The sequence below is a fragment of the Haliotis cracherodii genome, unplaced genomic scaffold, assembly GCF_022045235.1.
Source record: "Haliotis cracherodii isolate W230 unplaced genomic scaffold, xgHalCrac1.p SCAF_9, whole genome shotgun sequence".
NCBI lineage: Eukaryota > Metazoa > Mollusca > Gastropoda > Lepetellida > Haliotidae > Haliotis > Haliotis cracherodii.
Genome location: NW_027266343.1, coordinates 14,328,682 through 14,355,685, shown reverse-complemented (window position 1 = coordinate 14,355,685; position 27,004 = coordinate 14,328,682). Strand labels below are relative to the sequence as shown.

The 27,004-nt window shown below is 41.3% G+C and overlaps 2 protein-coding genes across 4 annotated transcripts; both read right to left on the bottom strand.

Moving 5' to 3' along the window:
* Positions 1-1,594: 1,594 nt before the first annotated feature.
* LOC139452537 (uncharacterized) lies at positions 1,595-26,597 on the bottom strand. 3 transcript variants are annotated; one of them, XM_071234051.1, is made up of 7 exons: positions 26,471-26,597; positions 9,913-10,114; positions 8,370-8,427; positions 8,031-8,147; positions 6,796-6,867; positions 5,455-5,626; positions 1,595-3,273 (listed from the first exon to the last, which is right to left on the bottom strand). In XM_071234051.1, the coding sequence occupies exons 2-7, from the start codon at positions 10,097-10,099 to the stop codon at positions 2,977-2,979; spliced, it is 903 nt and encodes a 300-aa protein (XP_071090152.1). In that variant the 5' UTR covers positions 10,100-10,114; positions 26,471-26,597; the 3' UTR covers positions 1,595-2,976. The 3 variants fall into 3 exon arrangements, with proteins under 3 accessions (XP_071090152.1, XP_071090153.1, XP_071090151.1); XM_071234052.1 differs by lacking the exon at positions 26,471-26,597 and adding an exon at positions 25,534-25,607; XM_071234050.1 differs by lacking the exon at positions 26,471-26,597 and adding an exon at positions 23,501-23,549.
* LOC139451756 (homeobox-like protein HDP1) lies at positions 1,996-2,732 on the bottom strand. The gene is made up of 2 exons (XM_071233069.1): positions 2,713-2,732; positions 1,996-2,521 (listed from the first exon to the last, which is right to left on the bottom strand). Exons 1-2 carry the CDS (start codon positions 2,730-2,732, stop codon positions 1,996-1,998), a joined length of 546 nt encoding a protein of 181 aa, XP_071089170.1.
* Positions 26,598-27,004: the final 407 nt, after the last annotated feature.

The window sequence follows — 27,004 nt, the reverse complement described above, 5'->3', positions numbered from 1 at the left end:
ACTTCGGCATCCTAGACGACAGAGTCACCTGGGCTGACAGTTGTGAAATGCTAATGTTGACCGTCAATAATGACATAATTTGGCGTCTCTGAGATCATGCGATTACAGCTGACTGTATTCCAGTCTAACTTCACAAACTGTATTCCAGTCTAACTTCACAAACCGATGATCGCCACACATTTGCTAATGCATCACACATTGACATTAATACGATACTGACGGTACACCTGACGATTACAAACGCCCTAGACTCTATATTTAACAACATATGTAACGTTACTTTTACTGATCAGTATACGTGTACTTCCAGCTATAGCACTTTGACTGGGGCAATGGCGTTGACCTAACACATATCAGATAGGCCGATCAAACATAATCATAGCATCATTACATGTATAACTGTATTCATATATCTAAATTATTTGTTACAAGGTGATAGGAGTGAGTGGGTTGGGTTTAACGCCGCTTTTAACAATATTCCAGTTATATCACGGTGTGTCAGCTTAATGTGGGAGGAAAGTTCAAAGTGATGCAGGTCTCAGACGTTTACCACTTCTGGCGTGTCCAAGGGACGCAACTCTGCACATCGAGTCGCGGCGCCTAAGACGCCTGGGCCACCCGTGCCCCCACAAAGCGATAAGGACGCGGGATTCATGTCAAGTTGTGATAGTTAGAATGACAGTCTGTATCCTGCTGTACCTGTACAATACATACTCACCGACAACAGAAACGCGAATACCATGATATATGTTGGGTAACATATGATGAATTACTCATATTCAAGAGATATTAGATTGGTTTGATGTACAAACGAACATACTGGTATGTTGTGTGAACCGACGCTCATGAACGCATCACATATAACGCTATAGATCCACGACTCGAGATGCACATTTGTCTCGTGCAGGATTAGGGTTTAAAGTTTGGAAATCACGTGCAGCATATCAGGATAAGAATAAAGACACTGTGGTACCACTTGACTGATTGTTAGTTTTGTCATTAATTGGAACACATTGGAAACATCTCCTCTTGACGTACACACTTCTCTATATGTTTCCATGGTTCGCGTTTCTTTCGACGGTGAGTATATTCTCTTTCGAGGGGCACATCAAAGAATGTGTCTGTCATGAAACCACAATGTCTCAGATCTTTGGTAATGCACATCACGTGACATCTTCGAGAAGGCTTGAACTTCCTCGTCTACCAATCCGAATGTTGGGTATTTATATATCTGAGTAATGCAAGACCTTGTCGATGTTCAATACTTTACATAAACATCTGTAAATCAAACCAACACTTACGGAACAGCATATAATGATATAAGGCTCAGAAATGAACACACCACTACAAATACCCAGTCACACAGACACGCACAGACACACAGACACGCACAGACACACAGACACGCACAGATACACAGACACACACAGACGCACAGACACACAGACACACACAGACACGCACAGACACACAGAGACACACACAGCCACACAGCCACACACAGACACACACAGACAAACACAGACACGCACAGATACACACAGACACACACAGACACGCACGGACACACACGGACACACACAGACACACACAGACACACAGACACGCACAGACACACACAATATATATCCGTTGCATCGTGCTTGGTCCAAGAATTGTGAACAACGTCACAACGGTCGACGGTAGAAAGACATCTCAGTGGACGCCAGCTGTGCTCACAATATCAGAAATATTACGCTTCAAAAATACTTCGTATAAATACGCTATGTAAACTTCAATACCAGGAACACCCGTATTATATTGTCTGGCTTACACACTCAACAATCCAGTGGAACATGGCGTTCTTGTTCTCGATTTGATACTAAATGGTTTAAAGAAGTATGCAGTTATTGTAGGCGTAGCTTGCACACTGAATGATTCAGAGGAAGGATACGTACTTGTAGAAAATGCTTCAACACTTCATGCTTCAATGTCCATGCGGTTCTTAAACTGGCTTCAATGTATTGTGGTTGACAAAACAGGAAGTTGTTGCAGGTTTTTGTTTAATATCAGGAGCTTTTTCTGAAGCATTCCTCCTTGGCTGACTTCAATGCTGTTGAGTTCAACTGTGGCTTCAATGCTGTTGAGTTCAACTGTGGCTTCAATGCTGTTGAGTTCAACTGTGGCTTCAATGATGTATAGTTCAACTGTGGCTTCAATGCTGTTGAGTTCAACTGTGGCTTCAATGCTGTTGAGTTCAACTGAGGCTTCAATGCAGTTGAGTTCAACTGTGGCTTCAATGCTGTTGAGTTCAACTGTGGCTTCAATGCTGTTGAGTTCAACTGTGGCTTCAATGATGTATAGTTCAACTGTGGCTTCAATGCTGTTGAGTTCAACTGTGGCTTCAATGCTGTTGAGTTCAACTGAGGCTTCAATGCAGTTGAGTTCAACTGTGGCTTCAATGCTGCTGAGTTCAACTGTGGCTTCAATGCTGTTGAGTTCAACTGTGGCTTCAATGCTGTGGGACTCAATGGAACACGAACTTCTTGCAGATCGTGAATTCCATACTAAATCATAAAATTCCTGAACACCTGTTCAAATTATAAATACTTCGCAGGAACGTAAAGTAGCAATACTCTATGTCATAAAACAATACAGGTTTCTTGTGTGCAACGCGTTTCTTTCTTCAGTCATACAAGCTCTACCTACATCTTTAAAATATATACTCCTTACCCTCCTCCGGAATGTACCATACAACTTTCGACCCGATAAGGGTTAGGATCGGTCTTCAGCAACCCATACTTGTCGTAAGAGTAACGCTTTGTCACCGAATCCCGTATCCCGTATTAATCACTGGATTGTCTGGTCCAGACTCGATTATTTACAGACCGCCGCCATATAGCTGGAATATTGGGGAGTGCGGCGCCAAACAACAAACAAGCACGGCTTTCACTCCAGTGTCCCAATGCCGACTCCGTAGTGCGCATGACGGAAGTGTTAGCTGGGCTGCTTGAAGTGGGTGTTGACGTAGCACATGTCAGCCTGGGAGTTCCAGTACCGATAGTGGTGGTACCTGCTGCCGCTGTTCTTGTGGTAGAACTTCAGTCCGCCCGTCTTCAGGCTCATGTAGGCCTCGTAGATGTCCCTGAAGTGCTCCCTGGATGGTTCGTTCGGGAAGATGTGCCATTCCACGAGAAACTGGCGGATTTGGGGAAACAGCCCGTCCTTCATGATGTTGGCTGTGACAGCCCACTCGTACACCTCGATATCGATCTTCAATACATCGATCACGCGCTGCCAATTGAAAACAGAAACGAGATCACGTGACATATTCAGAATGAGAAAACTGACGTGAACAGATTTATTAAATTTATTGCATTTGATATGCTCCTACTTTCACGTTAGTCTCAGACCTATGGGACAATATTATAAAGGACGAAACCTTTCACGTAATCATGAGAAATCTCTGCTAAAGGCAGAGGCCTTTGTGTGATTCGGACTAGATCCTAAGCATTTGTAAGATATACATTGTTTAGTTATGGTTTCGGTTATGTATGCAAGATGTCGGAGACTGATTTGTTAAGACAAGAGATTTGCTTATGCAAGAATGGTCAGATAGAAGCTAGATTTATATTGCACTTACAAATCCTTACTACAACCTGAAAAATATCTATCATCCATTAAGACTGTAAATTTAAGAAGATCTTTATCAAAATTTAGTTTGATTTTAAAATACATAAATTTAGAATGTCTAGTGACCATGACTTTGCTGACAGTCTATGTACTTTCTGTAGAGAAGACATAGATGATGAATACCATGCACTATTTATATGTCCAGCTTATTCTAACTTAAGGATAAGGTATTTGCCCTCCTATTATTATTAATATCCTACCCTGCACAAATTTGTATTGTTACTCACAACAAATGACGACCACATTTATTTCAGCTAGCTCTTTATTTAGATAAAATGTTTAAACTTAGAAATTCCAAAGCCAATATTAACTAAAGCGCTCTGTCACAATATGTCAAATATTATCCAACCATCTGTACTATTGGCCTCATGGCCAGACTATACGAAATATATTCTGCTCTGTTTATGAATCTCTTTTAAAAAAGTGATGACACCAGGGCCCACTTGCACAAAGCGATCTTAGCGCTAACACTATTGTAAGCCTATGTTAAAGTATGGGAGTTACGATCATCTTAGCGCTAAGATCGCTTTGTGCAAGTGGGCCCAGGTGTGCGTGACACGGTAAGCGTATCCTGTCCCATCGGTGGCACCCGTCATAAGTATTGCATAAGTGAGTGAGTGAGTATGGTTTTTACGCCGCTTTTAGCAATATTCCAGCAATATCACTGCGGGGGACACCAGAAATGGCTTCACACATTGTACCCATGTCGGGAATCGAACCCGGGTCTTCGGCGTGACGAGCGAACGCTTTAACCACTAGGCTACCCGACCGCCCCAGTATTGCATAAGAAGTTGTTTGGAGATGCGATTACATGTGGATTATGAAAGCTTTTTAATATTTTTGACTCCAGAAGTGAGAAATAATTTCTGCAGCTACAGATGCCCCGCCTCAAGCATTACATTACATAATCTTCCTCCTAGGACAGTGAACTTTATGCCTCTGCTAGGTATGTGAATACTTCCACGGCGAGTGAGTTGAGCTTAGTGCCGTTTTCCACAGTATTTCAGTTACATTTAGTATATCACGGATATCAGTTATTGCTGGAAGTGATGTATGTCATAGCTGTATACCACTCAGTGAAACCGTAGACTATGGTCCTGACAAACCAAGGTGCATAACGATGGATCGTAGGATTCTGAAGCCACTAGGGGCCACAACTCTACCTAGCAAACAGGGGTGCCCGTGCCCACCCCCTCCGCCCCCCCCCCCCCCCCCCCCCCCCCCCTCAGTCTCAGAGAATGCGAAAACACGCGAGACCTTGCTATTACGTGTGTGTGTGCGTGCGTGCGTGCGTGCGTGCGTGCGTGCGTGTGTGTGTTAGCGCCACATTCAACAATATTCCAGCTGTGTGACGGCCGTCTGTATCTAATCGAGTCTGGACCAGACAATCCAGTGATTGACATCATGAGCATCGATCCACGCAATTGGGATACGATGAAATGGCATCAACCAAGTCAGCAAGTCTGACCACCCGTTCCCGTCAGTCACCTCTGACGACAAGCATAGTCGCCTTTTCACGGCAAGCATGGGTTGCTGAAGACCTGTTCTGACCCGGATCTTCACGGTCCATGTCATACAGACTATCCAGTGATTGATATTGTGAGCAACGATCCAGGCAGTCCGGGTACGATGACACGCCATCACCAAAGACACCGAGTCTGACCACCCAAACCCTTAAGTCGCCTCTTACGACCAGCATAGGTTGCTTGGGGCCAATTCAAACCCGGAATCCCAAAGGGCCGTTATAAATCCTATCGACATCGCCACCATTGAACTACAAACCTTCTCGTGGCCTAGCATCTTCATGATGGACTTGAGCGTTCGGATCTTCCAGCTGGTAGAATGTCGGACGTACCCGTCAAAGTGGGGGTGGAAGGAGTCGGTGTCGGCCGCACCCAGGCCCAGGTTTTTGAAGAACACCCGCTCGGAATGTTTGTGATCCGTTACCCCCATACTGAAACAATGAGTGAGTGAGTTGGTTTGCGTTGCTTTGAACAGCATGTCAATGGCATCAGGGCGTGTGAGCTAGTGTGGGAGAAAAGCCTGCATTGGACCCTTGCCGTCTAAAAGACATAATAGGTATTTCCTGCACATGTGCCTCGATATTAAGATACGACAGTATTGGCCTTAGGTTTCAACTGACAAATGTCCTGTGATATGACTATATCAGCAGCAGGTTTCCAAACACCATGTCTTTGGATATGGCCGTGTCATACGTTTGTTTTTTTGTTGTTGGTTGTTTGTGGTTTAACTCCGCACTCGGCGGTCTGTAAATAATCGAGTCTGGACCAGATAATCTAGTGATTGACGACATGAGCATCGATCCACGCAATGGGGATACGATGACATGCATCAACCAAGTCAGCGAGCCTGGCAACCCAATCCCGTCAGTCACCTCTTACGACAAGAATAGTCGCCTTTTACAGCAAGCATGGGTAACTGAAGACCTATTCTACCCCGGATCTTCACGGGTCCGTGTCATACGGAGTTTCAAATGATTCGTCTGGTTAGTAGAATGAGCGTCAGTGTGTAGCTTTCTAGATTGAGGCAGGACATTCATTGGTTTGTTATATGAGTAGCCATCTCAGCCTTCATCCACATCTAAAAATGTTCTGACCACATCAGCCGCACGGAGGGTTCAGTCTAGTCCGCATGTGATGGTTTAAGAATCATACAAAAACATGACGGTTTTTTATCAGCAAATTGTGAATCACATTGAACTGATAATATTGTTAATTTTTAAGCTGACAAAAATAAGTTATAGCGATGAATTCATATTACAATCCTATTCATCACCTTACAAACACAGGAGGGGGCACGGGTGGCCCAGTCATCTAAGGCGCCGCGATTCGCTGTGCAGAGTTGCGTCCCTTGGGCACGCCAGAAACCTATGATTTCGGTTCAAATCCCGATTCGCCCCGATTATGTTTCTAGGTTTGTTAGCACCATGCCCGTGCTCATGGCTTTCACCGAAGTGGTAAACGTCTGAGACCTGCATCATTTCGGGCTTTCCTCCCACATTATGCTGACAGGCCGTGATGTAACTGGAATACTGTTAAAAGCGGCGTTAAATCCAACTCACAAACTCACTCACTCACTCACTACAAACACAGGAAGACCTACCTTGGGTCAAAGCTGTAAACAGTGCATCCTCGCTTTGCCATTGCGTCATCGAAACTGAAGTCATTGTCTATACTGAAACGATAAAAATCAAATTCAAAGACGAGGATGTATGTGGAATAAAGGCATAATTGACATGACGTCATACTTTTATTTCAACGAGTAACTTTTTTTATTATGAGAAAGAATGGATTAGTTATTGCCTGTTGAAGAGCATATTTCTGAACAATCATTCATAATAAAATTATACACAGCACAACGTGTGCAATAGAACCCGGGACATTGGTTTGACGAGCGAATTCGTTAACCACCATGCTGGGAAAGCAGTTAAGCACTGTGTTTTTAGATTGCGACAGTGTTTCCAATTAAGGTTTTCTAGTTTTGCCTCTGTTTGCCCTCAACCCTTATAACTAGGCGGCAGTGGTGACTGAGCCCGTCTCTGGGGGAGATTAAGGGCGGTGAGGTGGCCTAGTTGTACGCGCCCACGTCACGTGGAAGAACCAGGTTCGATTGTCGTGAGAGACATGTTTGGTCTCCCCGCTTTGATATTGCTGGGATATTTCTTCCTATTTTTATATAAAACGCCATCCTGCCCCTCACTCATTTAAACCATCCATTTACTCACTCACCAACTCACTCATTTAAACCATCCATTTACTCACTCACCCACTCACTCATTTAAACCATCCATTAACTCACTCACCCACTCACTCATTTACCCACCTACTCACTCACTCACACTCACCCACCAATCAACTCAATCACTCACACAACATAAACAACTTCACTCACTCACTCATCTACCCACTCTCACCCCCACACATACTCACTCACTCAACCACCGACCCACCAGCACTCCTTCACTCACTCCGTCACTCACCCACTAACTCGCCCACTTTCGCACTCACTCACCAACCCACCGCCCCATCCATTGACTCATTCACATCCTCACTCACTCACACACACACCACCCACCCAACCACCCGCCCTCTCACATACACATCCAAACCATTCACACACACACCCATCCACTCATTCACTTACTTACTCACACACAAATACACATTCACTCACTAACTCACTCACTCACTCACACACCAACCACCCATCAACTCACTCACTCACATCCTCACTCACTCCTGCACCGCGCGCACGCACCGCGCGCGCACGCACGCACGCACGCACGCACGCACGCACACACACACACACACAGCCTTGTCACCCACTCAATGACTCACCCGAAGGAGTAAACGAGACAGGGGTCCCTGGGTCTGTGGTCGTGGTCCCAGCACACAGGCCAGTTCCCCATTAACTCCTTGTTCTGACACTGGTAGCCGTTTCCGCTGTCCATGTCCCTGCAACACACAGCCATACATGAGTTGGGCCGACCACCACATAAAACTGGCTTATAAATGTATTCTCAGCGTAATAAATTGCTTTTGACAATAAAACCCTCCCCACCCCCAGAATGTCTCCAAGAAAATCAGCCTGGTTCCCTGTGTACGCTGCGCTGGCGCTACACTAAAGCGCCAGCGCAGCATACCCAGGGAACCAGACTGCAAGTAAATCTGACTCACCATTCTATTAGACACGCCCACTGCCACCATAGTGTTGCGTTGGTTCGAGGTGTTTCACCTGAAATCAGAAACAACAATATAAACAACACGTGGAAATACATCAAAAGGCAGTGGGGAAATCAGTTAAGTTGTTGATGTTTCTTTTTTTCTTGATTGTTGATTTCTTGTGATTAATGTTTTGATCCCCATCTAAAGATGTAGAAGTCATATAATGCAACACAAGAGAAGGGTCTTAAAATTGTATCCGTGTACGAATTCGAAGCCGGACATGTGGTTTAATGAGCGAACACCAACCGCTAGGCTATCCACACGTCTCCCACCCAAGACACCCTCATTGTCCAGTCCATTATGATTGAGGTGAGGTGAGGTGAGGTGAGGTGAGGTGAGGTGAGGTGAAATGGGGTTTAACGTCGCGTCCAAGATTATTGCACTTATATAGCGACGTGCATCTACGTGTGTGTGTTTGTGTGACTGCTTGTACTAGTGCGGACTGATGCCGATTTATAGTGCTAGCTCACTGAACTACCATGCCGCAGTTTAACATCAATACCCCACTCAGACACAGTAAACTGACTCCGAGCCGACCAGTCCTTGTTTTAGCCTCTTAATGCCGAGCGCCAGACAGGGTAACAACAAGTACCATCTTTTAACGTCTTTTGGTATGACGCGGCCGGGGATCGAACCCCGGACCTTCCGCTCTCCGGGCGGACGCTCTACCACAAGACCGCGGAGGCGGTCCCATTATGATTGAGTTACGAAGTCTCTCATAGACAATATGAATTAGGATCTTCGTAGCAGTACCGCCATTGAAAGTCTCTGTAGAACTATTGGAGTAACGGTGTTCGAACCTACGACTATCGTTAGTTGTTGATAAAGCAGCACGACTATTGAAAGTCACTGTAGAACTATTAGAGTTACGATGTTCGTAGCTACGACTGTCGTAAGTCGTTGTTACGCAATAGGTGTTACGCTGTTCGTTGCGGTACTACTATTGATATTATCTGTAGAACTATTGGAGTTACGATGTTGGTAGCTACGACTACCGTAAGTCGCTGTTAGACAGTGAGTGGGTGAGTTTGGTTTAACGCCGCTTTTAACAGTATTCCAGTTATATCGCGGCGTGTCAGCTTAATGTGGGAGGAAAGCCTGAAGTGATGCAGGTCTCAGGCGTTTACCACTTCGGTGAAACCCATGAACATGGGTATGGTGTTGACAAACCTAGAAACATAATTGGGGCGAATCGGGATTCGAACCAACAATCATAGGTTTCTGGCGAACACAAGGGACGCAACTCTGTACAGCGAATCGCGGCGCCTCAGACGACTGGGCCACCCGTGCCCCCTGTTAGACAATGGAAGTTGAACGGAGGCAGCAAAACACTTGGGCCCCGTTCCTCAAAGCGACTTCAACTGGTCAAATTGTGATAAATAAGCAAATAATTAAGTCGGGACCACGAAGTTACATGTACATCAGTTACATCCATATTATCGCCGTTAACAGAACTTGATTCTGGTGCGGCATTAAACAACATTCACTAACTCACCTTTCCATATCTCACACAGGTCGGGGGAGGTAGGGATCCTGTCACAGCCATTGTGCAGCAGGTAGATCGCTATGGTTACGAAGCACACGAGACTGAGTGGGAGCAGGATCCGGAGACTCTGACGTGCCTTGACCCCATTCCAAGCGCTTGTGGCCATGTGGACGACTGGTCGGGACTTATCTAACATTCTTCGACAAAACACCTGTAATACAAAAATAACTACAATCACCCTTCACGCCTACACAACTCTTGGTAATACATGATAGATCCTTCGCTAAAGGATCAAACGCGGCGATTGTACTTTATCCTGATATAAGATAGCTCCGAAATAAATCCCAAAGAACATGGAAGAACGAAATGTGTTTTATTTCATGATAAAACATTTTTCTTTTATGACGTCATTTCTGGAGATTCGAATATGCGCTCGCAAGGTGATGACGTCGTAAATTGGACGACGTTGTTTTTGAGAGGGAAGTGTCTAGTGAGTTGTTCCCCATAGATGTAACTGGGCAACATAGGTTAAAGTAATGGCCGATCGATCGCATGCAAAAGTGGGCGAGATATGTTTAGAATCCGTATTGGGAGGAAAGGTACAGATAATTGACTTAAAATTGTGAGAAGATACCACAATTTACCCCCCTTTTTCATAAAATGGACTTGTCGGATTGTATTCCGGGAGTCATCATTATTTACATACGGGCAAATATTTCTAAAGCTTGCACATTTTATTAGAACCCTCATAAAGAGGCTGTACATAATGTTGATATCTCATAAAAGTAATAAACGACTCGTGGTTGTTGTTTATCGTACATTAAAACACTGCAGCAAGAATTCCCACTCGTCGTGTATTTCTATAATAAACTACGTAGGCTGGTCAAAAAGTTCTAAGCCTGACTAACTTTCAGCTGTGGGCTATAACAAAGTGGTGTATGGAGAATGTGGAAGATTCCCTCTCTATGTAGATTCAAATATAAAAGTTATTAAATACTGGCTGAGACTTACTGACATGCCCTCATATAGATTGCCCAAAAAGTGTTATAATATGATGATAGTTTATGATAATAATGGGAAAAGAAACTGGGTTACAGGTGTTAGAGAATTACTTTTCAGTTGTGGCTTTGGTGATATTTGGCAAAACCAAAATGTGTATTCCAAATCAATGTTTATACTTTCATTAACCCAGAGATTAAAGGATATTTATTTACAATCTTGGACTGCATCATTGACTCTAACAAACAAATGCTCTTATTACAAAATGATTAAATCAGAAATAATTATGGAAGATTATTTATCAAAAGTTAATGTTAAAAAATTTCGAACGGCTCTTTCACGTTTTAGATGTTCTTCTCACGACCTTTTAATAGAAACAAGGCGCTATGCAAACATTCCTCGTGAAGAAAGAATCTGTAATCTATGTAGTTTAAACTCGAACTAGAAGATGAATTTCATTTCTTACTTGTATGTCCAGTGTATTTACACCTTAGAGAAAAATACCTGCAAGCTTATTATTACAGGTACCCTAATATTATTAAATTTGTTACACTGCTGTCAAACACAAAAAGAAGTCTCTTACAAAATGTTTCCATGTACATATATTATGCCTCTTTATACCGACAGAACCTTATGAAAGAATAATCTTAGCTGCTTGGTATTAGGAAAATATTGTGTATATACATTAAGTACACTTTTATAGATACTTGCCATTTGAATAAACTACAAACAAAAGAGTTAGAAATGGTATTAAACTATTAGGCTGTCATATGATATTGTGGGACGTGATATTACAAATGGTTTAGTATAGTTATATGCATATGAAATGATATGATGTGACATGACATGATGTGATATGATATGATAAGTGTTGTGGTGTGATATGATACATGAGGGGATATGATGCAATATGTTATGTGTATTATAGAAATTGGGTAAATACTGTTTTTTTAGTGTATATACTATATGGCTCGCGGTCTTCCAGTGCTGAATAAATATTGATTGATTGATATGATATAAATTGGCATGGAATGACATGGCATTATATGGTATGATATGATAAGATATGATGGGACAAGCTATGAAATTGCTAATGTGTTGTGTGATATGACATGTTGAAATGTGATATAATATAGGTGTGATATATGGTACGAAGGTATGTATGGTATGTTATGATATGATAATGGTATATGAATTATATACTATATAGTATGATCTTATAATAATGATACAATATGATATGTTATAGAATATGTTGTATGATATAACAAGTTGTGATATGGTAAAATAGAAATGAAATTACAGGGTATGGTACTGTATGTGTGAAATAATGTGACTGCGTTGAGATGCGAGGTGGAATGACGTGAGGTGATATGGTGAGATATGTACATAAATTGTATAAAATTGTATATTCTTCAAATTGTACTATAAGCCTGTGGCCTCTTCAGTACGTGAAATAAAGATTGAACAAAGTGACCTAGTCTATGAAGTACATTGTTTAAGTAGTTCACTGCAAGGGTATCTGGTCCGTTGAGGCCGATGAACGTGATAGGGGTCCAAATGGACACAGAAATGGAAAAGAACGAGTGCCGAGCAGTCATCAAGCTTTTGACTTAAGAGAAAAATACTAAAGAAGTTCAAAACCGCATGTCACAAGTGTATGGTGATAAGTGTCCTAGTTATTCTACTGTTAAACGTTGGGCGGCTATGTTTAAGGCTGGGTGAACAAGCCTTTATGATGACCTTAAGCCTGAACGTCCCTCAATTTCCATCAATGAAGATTCAATCAAGGAGATAGAGAACGCTTATACTGACAGATAGACGTATTACCATTGCTGAACTTGAGGAAGACAGGCCTTAGCCATGGATCCACTAAAACTATTATTCTTGAACATTTACAGATGAATAAAATATCTGCTCGTTTGGTGCCAAAGTTTCTAAATTCTGATCTTAAGGAAAAAAGAACTGACATTCAATTGCAGGTGACTTTGAACATAAATCACCACCAAACACCTGCCAGACGAAACAACCTTTGTATCGTTCAACCCCATGTGTACTGATTCTGGCATTCTGATTGTCTTTCGTAAGGTGACTAGCCATGCTGACAGACCAAATGGCCGTGGTGACGATGATAGTAAACTTTATCTTCAAAAGTAACAAAACAGGAACAGAATTACCATAGTTGTTTTTTCATCTGTCAGATTCAAGTTTGCCTAACAAGGATTAGTGTGTGATACACTAACTCAGTTAGCAAATGTTGTCCGTTTGTCACAAAAGACAACAGGGTAATATTGAGGTGATAACGCTGCGCATGACCAAACTCGCCAGATCATCAAAAACCTGTTTCAACTGATGTTGAGATAAATAAAATTATGATGGAGGAAATGGTGACATTATTTCAGCATTGTACAATGTTTGTGTTGAAGAATATCATTATTATGACAATCTCATATCGGGTCAAAAACAGTGGGTACAATCAGAAATTTAAAAAAAAGTATCGTTCTGTTGTCACAACATTATTACAGAAAATAGTAACAGATATCAGTAATGTGCCAAGAAAGTTATATTGAAATAAAATGTTTTGTTCCATTTCAAATGAAATTGTTGTTGTTTATTATATTTTAATGGATGTTTTCCAAGTCAAATGCTGAAGCATTTAATAATATCTCATTATACAGTGCATTAATCTAGAGGGGATAGGTGGGTGGTTAATTCTATATGAAAGTTCTTTTTTAATCTAGTGGGTGACTGTGCACTTTCGAGACGGTCCCTATGCTTAGCGCACTATTTCATGGCTTACAGTTTCTTTTAACAGTCTGCTATAAACATAAGTGGCGGAAATAAAGTTACAACTTTAACGACACCGATTGTCGGCTATGTTTACTTGTGTTGGTTCGGCCCGAAATTGCACTTGTGGAATGTTTCGAGTCAGGTGATTAAACTGAAGAAAATTATTATGAAAAATTAAATATATATTCTTTTTATTGCTGCATTGGATTAAGGACCATCACATACAAAACAGATAATAAAAAGTGACTTAGTTAAACTATAAACTAACAATTTTAGTCGAGTTTTATTATGTTCAAAACGTATTTGTCTCTTAACGTCTGGGTACAGGCAGTCAGGTGGAACAGCACGTCAGTTAGCCCTGCTCGAGTATTTTTCAATTAAGGTACCACTTATAGCAGGATACTTTTTTAACTCATCTCTAATATAACACAAGGTTAGTCTTAAATTCGTGATCTTAGAACAGTGATACAGTTTGCACTACTACAAGTGTAGTGGAGTAAACTATAGTTTTGCCCTGAACTATAATAACGTCAAAGCACTCCGGACCAAGTGCCATGCTTAACTATAATAGTTCAGGGCAAAAATATACTTTATTATTGCACTTCACGTGGGGGTAGAGCAAACCTTTATTTTTAAATACATGTTAAATTAACACCTAAACGAATCAGTGAATTGACATATATGTTTAAGTCGTCTGTTTCATCGCAATTTCGTTACAACATTAAACTAGAAAAACAAAATGCATCCCAAAAGAATTAAAACATTGTTACAAACATGTTTTATACACCGGGATGTAGGGATAAATGTATCTCTGGCTGGGTTAGGTTATCGCACAACACACACATTAATACTCCTAAAATCGGGTCAATACTAAGGTTCCCCCACGAAGGGACATCGTGCGTGGATGTGTTACTCCCTTAAATGGGCGCTACCCTTCAGTCAAGGGCTATTTGATGCTAGGTAATACATGACATCGATTCTGTGTAACGAGAGCCACCGTAACGGCAGTTGAGGGTACTTCATTAACTTCAATCAGACAACGTAATGGTTTTAAAGAAATATATCAAACTTGGACTATAAAAGTTAGACGGAGCCCAGTCATGTATGGACGCGAGTCAGTGTCCGATGGACTGTTAACTGCGGGACGTGACAGTATGCACTATTCAAAGATACATGTCTGTCTGCCTGTACAATTGCAGGTGACTTTGAACATATATCACCACCAAACACCTGCCAGACGAAACAACCTTTGTATCGTTCAACCCCATGTGTACTGATTCTGGCATTCTGATTGTCTTTCGTAAGGTGACTAGCCATGCTGACAGACCAAATGGCCGTGGTGACGATGATAGTAAACTATATCTTCAAAAGTAACAAAACAGGGACAGAATTACCATAGTTGTTTTCTCTTCTCTCAGATTCACGTTTGCCTAACAAGGATTAGTGTGTGATACACTAATTCAGTTAGCAAATGTTGTCCGTTTGTCACAAAAGACAACAGGGTAATATTGAGGTGATAACACTGCGCATGACCAAACTCGCCAGATCATCAAAAACCTGTTTCAACTGATGTTGAGATAAATAAAATTATGATGGAGGAAATGGTGACATTATTTCAGCATTGTACAATGTTTATGTTGAAGAATATCATTATAATGACGTGATCAGGACGTGACAGTATGCACTATTCAAAGAAACATGCCTGTCTGCTTGTACAATTGCAGGTGACTTTGAACATATATCACCACCAAACACCTGCCAGACTAAACAACCTTTGTAACATTCAACCCCATTTGTACATGCTCGGAATATCTGAGTCATAATTCAACGAGATTGTGGGTAGAGATTGTGGTTGGTTAGTTGGTTTTTTGTTCGTTAGTCGCCTCTTACGACAAGCATAGTCGCCTTTTACGGCAAGCATGGGTTGCCGAAGAGCTATTCTGACCCGGATCTTCACGGATTGGTAGAGATTGTGAAACTGCACTAATTGTATGATTATTATTATTATTATTATTATTATGGAATAAACCCTCAGGTCGTGGTTATCATGACTGGTAACATATTGATAGATCTTTGTATCGATTGTTGTATGACCGCGATAGATTGATCAAGACATATACCTGTATATGAACACCGACAACGAATACTTACATGAAATGAATGTTTTAAAACTCTCCTCTGGTAACTCGACCTACCTGGCAAGAATTGACAGTATACCTGCCGCATGGCGTCATACCAGGTTGTCGTCTTAAAGCTCTCTTATATGAACACTGGTTATATGGGCGAATAATAGATGTCAGTTTTAAACAGAGATTGTGTCAGATGTACAATTATCACCTCACCTGTCCTGCTTGTTACCCTGGTAACCTCGCGCTGATAAGTCAATCTGTGACAAACTGACGCTCAGGTGTGTAATATCCCCATGATTCGACTCTCTGCGCATGCACAAGTCGAACAGGAAAAAGTTATATCAATGCGTTAGGTCAAGTGACGTTGTAATTTTTTTTTACCTGAACTGTCAGATATGTAGCGCACAACGATTGGAGGTTGTAATGCCATTCTAAAGTGACACATAGAGACCCAACTATGCCGAGGTTAAGGCAAAATGATTTACGAGATACGGGTGCAATTGTATATGGAGGGGAGGGGAGAGGAGGGGAGGAGGCAGGGTGTGTATTAGCATACCATACATTTCATATCAAATAGAAAAATATGATTTCATCTTGTTCCCATATTAATTTGTTCCCATATGTTCCCATATTAATTTGTTCCCATATGTTCCCATATTAATTTGTTCCCATATGTTCCCATATTAATTTATTCCCATATGTTCCCATATTAATTTATTCCCATATGTTCCCATATTAATTTGTTCCCATATGTTCCCATATTAATTTGTTCCCATATGTTCCCATTTAATTTATTCCCATATGTTCCCATATTAATTTGTTCCCATATGTTCCCATATTAATTTGTTCCCATATGTTCCCATATTAATTTGTTCCCATATGTTCCCATCTTAATTTAATCCCATATGTTCCCATATTAATTTGTTCCCATATGTTCCCATATTAATTTGTTCCCATATGTTCCCATATTAATTTGTTCCCATATGTTCCCATCTTAATTTAATCCCATATGTTCCCATATTAATTTGTTCCCATATGTTCCCATATTAATTTGTTCCCATATGTTCCCATCTTAATTTGTTCCCATATGTTCCCATATTAATTTCTGTATTTCCCTTTTAAAAAGCATCTTTGGAACATGAGAAATAATATAACATGATATATACAGATATAAAGTGTCAACAGGGTATCAATGAATCAAGAAGACAGGAAATAAACATTTATATCTAACAACGGATGTACACAATGAGTACATGCGACTTCAGATTGTATTCTGTATACGTGTATATGACTACTTAATTCTGGAATTATGCTGAGTGTGGCGTTAAACAACAAACAAACTTAATTCTGTCTAACAGATGTTAAGAACCTAACAAGTTGCTTTAAATCTGACATTTAGGAGTACATCAGAGGCGTTTTAGAATCGAAATGTTTGGGCAATTTAGGTATTTTCTATCGATATATGTTATTCTTTGTTTTCCCAGAGCCTCACAACGAAATAAACAGTGAAATTCATCTGAAATGCCTGGTGAGTTATATAATTTACATAAGCGATCTGATCTAGGAGTAGTGCTCCATCTTCCGGTCTCAGTGGGAATGGTTTGATGTTCTACATTTTTGGAGTTGGCATGAGACTGATTTAGGTAGGTATATGCTTAAAATATAAGTACTAAAATACTTTTGAACTTGTTGCAACTGTACCACGCCAAGTTTGATAAAATTGATATTTCATTGTTCTCCCAACAGCTGCTTAATCCCGTCTCTATTGAAATGTTGGGGTGAATAAAATACGGCAGTTAGTCCACATGAGTTCAGTATATTTTCAACGCATCTAGGCCAATGGTATTGTTGTATAAAGGCATTTATACAATCTAGGCCAATGGTATATTATTTATAAAGGCATTTTACACAACTAAAGATGACTTGTGATAACTTAGGGGGATCACTTGGGTTACTTAATTTATCCACAATCTGAAAAGACTTTTACACATGTGTACACCGAGTGGGGCCTTCCAAGTTCACCATATACAAAAAGGTTTGTGATTGACGTCCTCAGACCAGTAGCATTTTATTTTTAAAAATGGATTCATTTTGAGACAACAATACATTGCGGTATTTATCAAATTTTAAAACCGTCTCTTTGTATGACATTTTATTCCTAATTATAACTATCAACTATAACCAACTTCTCTTCTCAAAAGAAGAAGGATAATTTTGATTTAACTATACCTCCGCGAAATACAACTTTTCATTTTGCAATTGACATCAAGTTTCCATTTGCCACAATCACAGTAGAAAGCATTTGATGAGTTTTGCAATGATATCGATCATTCCCAAACAATACTGTGTCATCTGCTAATAGAAGTAACAAAAATTGAAGGCATAACGTTGCAGTGAATTCGTCAGTAGTTCCTATTGAAATTGCGATGCTTTTATTTGATACCAGGTAAGATTCCACATTATCTTGAAATATTGAAAAGAGCAGAGGTGATAAATTTTCGCCTTTAAGGACACCAGGTCTTATCTTTCATAAGTTATCTTTCATAAGATCTGCAGTATTTCATTGTAAAGTGTCATTACAAGATGGATCTATGAAACAGGCAGGGGTAAGATCTACAGTATTTCATTGTAAAGTTTTATTACAAGATGCATCTATAAGACAGGCAGGGGTAAGATCTTCAGTACTTCATTGTTAAGTTTCATTACAAGATGGATCTGTAAGACAGGAAGGGGTAAAATCTACAGTATTTCATTGTAAAGTGTCATCAAAAGATGGATCTATGAAACAGGCCGGGGTAAGATCTTCAGTCTTTCATTGTAAAGTGTCATTACAAGATGGATCTATGAAACAGGCAGGGGTAAGATCTACAGTATTTCTTTGTAAAGTGTCATCGTAAGATGGATCTATGAAACAGGCAGGGGTAAGATCTACAGTATTTCATTGTAAAGTGTCACAACAAGATGGATCTATGAAACAGGCAGGTGTAAGATCTACAGTATTTCATTGTAAAGTTTTATTACAAGATGGATCTATAAGACAGGCATTGGTAAGATCTACAGTATTTCATTGTAAAGTGTCATCAAAAGATGGATCTATAAAACAGGCAGGGGTAAGATGTTCAGTCTTTCATTGTAAAGTGTCATTACAAGATGGATCTATAAGACAGGCAGGGGTAAGATCTACAGTCTTTCATTGTAAAGTGTCATTACAAGATGAATCTATAAGACAGGCAGGGGTAAGATCTGCAGTATTTCATTGTAAAGTTTCATAACAAGATGGATCTATAAGACAGGCAGGGGTAAGATCTGCAGTATGTCATTGTAAAGTTTCATTACAAGATGGATCTATAAGACAGGAAGGGGTAAGATCTACAGTCTTTCATTGTAAAGTTTCATTACAAGATGGATCTATAAGACAGGCAGGGGTAAGATCTACAGTCTTTCATTGTAAAGTTTCATTACAAGATGGATCTATAAGACAGGCAGGGGTAAGATCTGCAGTATTTCATTGTAAAGTGTCATTACAAGATGGATCTATGAAACAGGCAGGGGTAAGATCTTCAGTATTTCATTGTAAAGTTTCATTACAAGATGGATCTATAAGACAGGCAGGGGTAAGATCTGCAGTATTTCATTGTAAAGTGTCATTACAAGATGGATCTATAAGACAGGCAGGGGTAAGATCTACAGTCTTTCATTGTCAAGTTTCATTTCAAGATGAATCTATAAGACAGGCAGGGGTAAGATCTGCAGTATTTCATTGTAAAGTTTCATTACAAGATGGATCTATAAGACAGGTAGGGGTAAGATCTACAGTCTTTCATTGTAAAGTTTCATTACAAGATGGATCTATAAGACAGGCAAGGGTAAGATCTGCAGTATTGCATTGTACAGGCACAGGCTACAGCAGCCATTGGCGCCCACGGATATACACAATCGGCTTAGTATGCTGGACCTTAACGTTAAGCTGCCGGGATTCCGAGCAGCAGCCGTGGAATGAGGCACCAGGAATTGTGTTGCACCACACAGGGAATGTAAACTGCCGGGCAAACGAAAGTATACGGTTGAAAATTGGATTTGATTTTACAAACTATAGCCTATAACGCTATAACCTGAAAACAGTCGCCGAAACACTGCAAATGTAAGGTCCAAACACAACGGTCATACCCGTATCAAATACATCACCATCGTATAACCATATTTTGTTTCATTGTTTTGTTATCATCAAACGTGGGTGTGGCCTTTCTTTTGCAGTTGAGGTAGGTGGTGAGGTGAGGTGAGGTGAGGTCAGGTTTAACGTCGCGTCCAAGATTATTGCACTTACATAGCAACGTGCATGCACATGTGTGTACTAGACCGGACTGATGCCGATTTATAGTGCTAGCTCACTGAGACCATGCCGCGGTTTAACATAAATACCCAACTCAGACACAGTATACTGACTCCGAGCCGACCAGTCTTTGTTTTAGCACCATAATGCCGAGCGCCAGACAGGGTAACAAGAAGTACCATCTTTTACCGTCTTTTGGAATGACGCGGCCGGGGATCGAACCCCTGACCTTCCCCTCTCCGGGCGGACGCTCTACCACTAGACCACGGAGGCGGCCCAGTTGAGGTAGGTATCATAGTGACCAGGTCCTCGTGACTACCGTTGTTTATCCCAACACAGAATTGATTTGGCCCAACTGCAATGGGTGTCAGACAAGGGAGAAGATTTTGTCCCTGTACACAGAATGTCTCGTCGGGGCCGGTAAGTCGAATTTGCGCTATGAAACTCAAGGTTTAAGCATATACAAACTGTGACGTGATTTTTTCAAATTTATTGAGTGTGCCTAAGAAGTTATCCAGATTTGTTACATAAAAAATAACTGAAAAGCACTAAAACAAAAAATATCTGAATACCCGTCCTAAAGAAAATGGCATAAATTTGGTTAAGTTTTAAACTCATTTCTTAGTTTGTGTATTAATATTTATATGAATATACCATCATCATCACTATTATTATTATTATTATTATTATTATTGGTACAATCTGGTACAAATTTCTCCTGATGCTGGAAAGATTCTGTCGCTTTTGTGTTTATCATGCATGCATAGAGGTTCAGCAGATGTCAAAGCATATATGATAACGTTATTGAATATACCACCATCAGTGACAGCATGGTCCACCTGCACAAAGCGATCTTAGCATAACGACTGCTTTAAGTATATGTTGTGGGAGGTACGATCATCTTAGTGCTAAGATTGTTTTGTGCAAATGTGCCAAGTACGTCGTGGAACAGATATATTGTTCCTTCTCCATCAACTAGTTTTCATATTATCGCGGATTTAGTGTCATTTCGTCAGGTACAGATTACAGAAGATTTCTAACAGAATCCCCACCACTTATAATGCCTTTTATAACAGATACAAATGTTACGACAGCAGAAAAATCTAAGAAGCGGAATTCATCCTTTGCATACGGAAATACCTATCTCAAATTTACGAGCATCCTCGATTATTGAGTGTTATTATCTCCATTCTCCTCTGATAACTTCCCTGGAGTTCCCACGATAATCCATCTGAAGCGCACGTAAAATCCTTTACTTCGCCCACCCATTGCTTGAGTGAGTGAGTGAGTTTGGTTTTACGCCGCTTTTAGCAATATTCCAGCAATATCAGGGCGGAGGACACCAGAAATAGGCTTCACACATTGTACCCATGTCGGGAATCGAACCCGGGCCTTCGGCGTGACGAGCGAACGCTTTAACCACCCATTGCTTGAGTTGAGGTGAAATAGTGTGTGTGCGTACCTATAATAGTCCAGAATAATGCCTATTTTGTTAGATTTTGCCGAACGTAGATACCATACCGCAGTTCAACATGGGTTTCCCGCTCACACAGTATACTGGCGCTGAGTCTACTAGTCTCTGTTATATCCCGTTACTGCCGAACACCATCTGGCATCTGGGCGATGTTGTGCATTCATCTAGCTTTTATAGGACGTTCTTCATTCATCTAGCATTTATAGGACTTACTTCATTAATCCAGCATTTATGGGACGTACTTCATTAATCTAGCAGTTATAGGACGTAATCATTCATCAAGCTGTTATAGGACGTACATCATTCATCTAGCATTTATATGACGTACTTCATTAATCCAGCATTTATGGGACGTACTTAATTAATCTAGCATTTATAGGACGTACTTCATTCATCTAGCATTTATAGGACCTACTTCATTCATCTAGCATTTGGGGGCACGGGTGGCCCAGTCGTCTAAGGCGCCTCGATTCGCTGTGCAGAGTTGCGTCCCTTGGGCATGCCAGAAACCTATGATCGTGGGTTCTAATCCCGGTTCGCCCCGATTATGTTTCTAGGTTTGTCAGCACCATACCCGTGCTCGTGGGTTTCACCGAAGAGGTAAACGTCTGAGACCTGCATCACTTCGGGCTTTCCTCCCACATCAAGCTGACTCGCCCCGATATAACTGGAATACTGTTAAAACGCGGCGTTAAACCCAACTCACTCACTTACTCACTCATCTAGCATTTATAGGACGTACTTCATTAATCTAGCATTTATAGGACGTACTTCATTCATCTAGCAGTTATAGGACGTACTTCATTCATCTAGCAGTTATAGGACGTACTTCATTCATCTAGCATTTATAGGACGTACTTCATTCATCTAGCAGTTATAGGACGTACTTCATTCATCTAGCATTTGGAGGATGTACTTCATTCATCTAGCATTTATAGGATGTACTTCATTCATCTAGCATTTATAGGACGTACTTCATTCATCCAGCATTTATAGGACGTACTTCATTCATCTAGCATTTGTAGGACGTACTTCATTCATCTAGCATTTATAGGACGTACTTCATTCATCTAGCATTTATAGGACGTACTTCATTCACCTAGCATTTGTAGGACGTAGTTCATTCATCTAGCATTTGTAGGACGTACTTCATTCATCTAGCATTTATAGGACTTAGTTCATTAATCTAGCATTTATAGGACGTACTTTATTCATCTAGCATTTGTAGGACGTACTTCATTTATCTAGCATTTATAGGACGTACTTCATTCATCTAGCATTTATAGGACGTACTTCATTCATCCAGCATTTATAGGACGTACTTCATTCATCTAGCATTTATAGGACGTACTTCATTCATCTAGCATTTATAGGACGTACTTCATTCACCCAGCATTTATAGGACGTACTTCATTCACCCAGCATTTGTAGGACGTAGTTCATTCATCTAGCATTTGTAGGACGTAGTTCATTAATCTAGCATTTATAGGACGTACTTTATTCATCTAGCATTTGTAGGACGTACTTCATCCAACATTTATAGGACGTACTTCATTCATCTAGTATTTGTAGGACGTACTTCATCCAACATTTATAGGACGTACTTCATCCAACATATATAGGTCTAACATTTATCTAAAATTTGTAGGACGTACTTCATTCATCAAGCAGTTACAGGACGTACTTCATTCATCAAGCAGTTATATTATGTTGTACATTCATCTAACATCTGAATGTAAACCTGTGGCCACAAAACGTATCCCTCCTTTACAAGAGCTGTACCCACGCTTGCCTGAGTGGCTGGCAAGTGCTGGCGTGTTCTGCCGCAAACAAAACCAAACAAATTGATTGGTAGACATAAAATGATGTACTTACATAACGTCTCATTCATCACCCAGATGACCACGACTGCAGACCTGAGAGTAATCATCACTTTACATCACATGTAGTGATAAAACTTGACACATATCGATTTGCAACGTCGGATATAGTATAGCAAGTTAGCATTGTTAATATGCCATATTGCATATTCACAGATGATGCAGTCTGCAGTTGATGAATGAGACCTACATAGATTACATGAACAAGGCGTTGCCTCCTTTTGTCAATTGATCATTCAAACATCTCCTGGTCGAAACAATTATGTCACAATGACACAAACCTTTGTATCGGCATATCCCAATAACTACACCGAGAGAGGATGTGCGCTCGCCATATGCAACATCTGGGATATCAAAAATCAATATTTTATATGTGACAGAAACCGCTCACATGCGTAACATGTATATATACATTAAATGAAATATTCTGCTTGCAACACATGTAAGCTTAACTCAAATTGTGACACGGCCTATGGTAGACATAATTGGTCAGCACTGAGCTGGACACACTTGCACAAAGCGACCTTAGCGATAAGACTATTGTAAGCCTATGTTAAAGTATGGGAGTTACAATCATCTTAGCGCTAAGATCGCTTTGTGCAAGTGGGCCCCGGTCCGTGGCCCGCTGTTGCACGCCGCTGGGTGAAATATGCCAGCAATATCACCGGGGCATGTACATGATCGAGTCTGGACCAGGCAAACCAGTGAGTGAAAGCATGAGCTCCGATCCAAGAGAACGGGGTATGAAGTCACCGATTCTGGCCACCTGCTTCTCTTGAGTGGACTCATGCTACAACACAAGTACACGACCTGGGCCCAGTTGCACAAAGCCACCAGGGCCCCGTTCCTCGAAGCGATCTTAGCGCTAAGATGATCGTAAGCCTATATTAAAGTATGGGACTTACGATCACCTGAGCGCTAAGATCGCTTTGAGGAATGGGGCCCTGTGCGTTAAGATTATCGTAAGCCTATGTTAAAGTATGGGAGTAACGATCATCTTAGAGTTAAGATCGCTTTGTGCAAGGGGACCCTTAATCAGTGGGATCTGTTTTATCGCATTGCAGGACCCCTCATTTAGACCTATGACCTATCAGACGCTATCATACTACTGGGCCTGCTATGCGTACTGGGCCTGCTATGCGATATACACTTATCAATATTCATAAACGCAGGAGCGGTCGGGTAGCCTAGTGGTTAGAGCGTTCGATCGTCGAGCCGAAGACCCGGGTTCGATTCCCGACATGGGTACACATAACATGAGTGAAGCCCATTTCTGGTGTCCCCCGCCGTGATATTGCTTGAATATTACTAAACCGTAAAACCACACTCACTCACTCACTCACAAACGCAGCGCACATTGGTCATAGTACCGTTAGCACGACGGACATTACATATCGCTATGGCTCTACAGCTCAATTAAGACGTCAACGCGTTGTAAATTTGAAAGAACGACCACGAATCCTCCACAAAGGGTGACAAAATCTCTTAAAGAAATTAAATATTGTTGTTGTTGTTGGTGGTGGTGGTGGTGGTGGTGGTTGTTTAACGCCGCACAGCAATATTCCAGCTTTACGACGGCGGTCTGTTAATAATCGATACATCATAACCATCGATGGACGCAATTGGCACACGATGACATGCTTCAAACCAAGTATAGTCGCCTTTTACGGCAAGCATGGGTTGCTGAGATCTATTTTACCCCGCATCTTCAGGGGTCAGAAATGAAATATGTATGATGGAGCCACCGTGCCTGTCTTAAACCTGTCTTGGTGAAAGCCACAAGCAAGAATATGGAGTTGACAAACTTAATCGGGGCGAACTGGAATTCAAACCCACAATCATAGGTTTCTGGCGTGTCCAAGGGACGCAACTCTGCCCTTCCCCCACCGCCACCCCCCACCCCCACCCTCACCCATCACCGTTTTCTGTTAAAAACACGTGATGACATGTTTGTGTTTTTCTCACAAAACATTTCACAAGTACCATCCCATGTCTTTAACGTCTCCAATTGTTTTAATGTCTGCTTACCTAAATCAGTGTCTGGATCATTTCCCGGATCTGTCAGTCAGGCAGAGTTGCCGGCGGCGCGGTGTGTAACTGACGAGACAAGTATTTACAACGCCATATGGCACAACGGGGCTACGTCGCAAAATATACCTTTGTTGTAAAAGTATCCGTTTCACAGACTTCACGTGACTAAAAAGCCTACCTTTAATTTAAATGTAATGAAATACCCCTCCACGACTTCAGAGCATATCGTATTCAAAACATCAATGCACCCACACAATTACATTTTGAGCCACGAGGAAACCCGACCGGCTGGTAGTGACATTGAGATTAATTTATTGGCGTTTATTGAAAGTCAGGTTTAGCTGCGATGGTGCATCTTTTACAGACATTACTGAACTCAGTATGCCGTATATTCTGCAAAATATAGGTTGCAGGTTGCACGTCAATTACAAGCAAGCGCCCATTGATTATAAAGTCGTATGGATCAGAAGCCGCGAAAAGTGACTTCGAAATCGGTTAATTGGTCAATTATTGAAATTTATCCTCCTCCTCCCGAATGAGAGACAGCATCAGAAGAACTTATGGCAGTTGGGATCTATACAGGGATGCTCTACGCTAGGATTTAACGGTCTTGTTGCATATTCCAACGCCTGTACATGTATTCCTATTGTGCTATGTCAGTAAACTCTAAGCATTCAGCCTGCAGTTTGTTAATAACAGTATGAGGACAACGACGTGGCTGGCTCTGATATACACTGCTCTGAATATAAAATTACCCCCATTACTGCTCCTATTATGTGTTAATACGAGCGCAAACTAAATGGTAGTGATATGTGTTAGTAATCTCCAGGTTTCCGGCGGGAGAATGTATCGGCCGACGGTTATGGCTACAGCTTTGGATCTACTGCTCCGCTCGTGAGCGGAATAACCCGGATATGTCTTGACTGTTACTCACGTGGTTAGGATGTGGTCTGGCAACAACTCTGCAAGATTCTGCCTCCACCGTAGACGACCTCTACGTCGTAGTGAACTGGTCGCCGACATTTACTGCAGACCATAACATCAACGACTCATCGTCTGGTTGCCGGTTTCCGCTGAAAATAGATGACAATCGTCGTGTTGCCATGGAAACGGGCATTCGTATAATTTTTCCGTTATCGATCTCTTGCGTTCCCCTCTCCCGATACTGACAACCCTATGGCGCCTAAGTTGTTGTGAGAGGCTTAAACCTCTCGACTGCCAAGACGTGGTATAACGAGGTATCGCTGAAGAATCAGATATCCCTTGTCCTTCTGTAAACTGCGCGTGCGCTGCTAGGGCCGAGGAAGGGTGCATCAAAATAAGTGGCCATTAATCTCACAAGAAGCAGCCTACTGGGAACAGGGTGCTTTCGGTCGGCCAGCAGCGTTCCAGCTATATGAGAGCGGTTTGTTAATTGAGTCTGGGCCAGACAAACCATTGGATGGCATCATGAGCAGCTCGCCGTTAT

What these genes read in the sequence shown, in the direction of transcription:
- LOC139452537 (XM_071234050.1), bottom strand. An exon ending in TGTCTCGTTTACTCCTTCGG is followed by an intron (nt 6,868 to 8,030) that starts GTGAGTCATTGA and finishes TTATCGTTTCAG; the next exon opens with TATAGACAATGACTTCAGTT. An exon ending in AGATGCTAGGCCACGAGAAG is followed by an intron (nt 3,274 to 5,454) that starts GTTTGTAGTTCA and finishes TTCAATTGGCAG; the next exon opens with CGCGTGATCGATGTATTGAA.
- LOC139451756 (XM_071233069.1), bottom strand. Translation starts at nt 2,732, where the DNA reads ATGGTACATTCCGGAGGAGG. An exon ending in ATGGTACATTCCGGAGGAGG is followed by an intron (nt 2,522 to 2,712) that starts GTAAGGAGTATA and finishes ATCTGCAAGAAG; the next exon opens with TTCGTGTTCCATTGAGTCCC.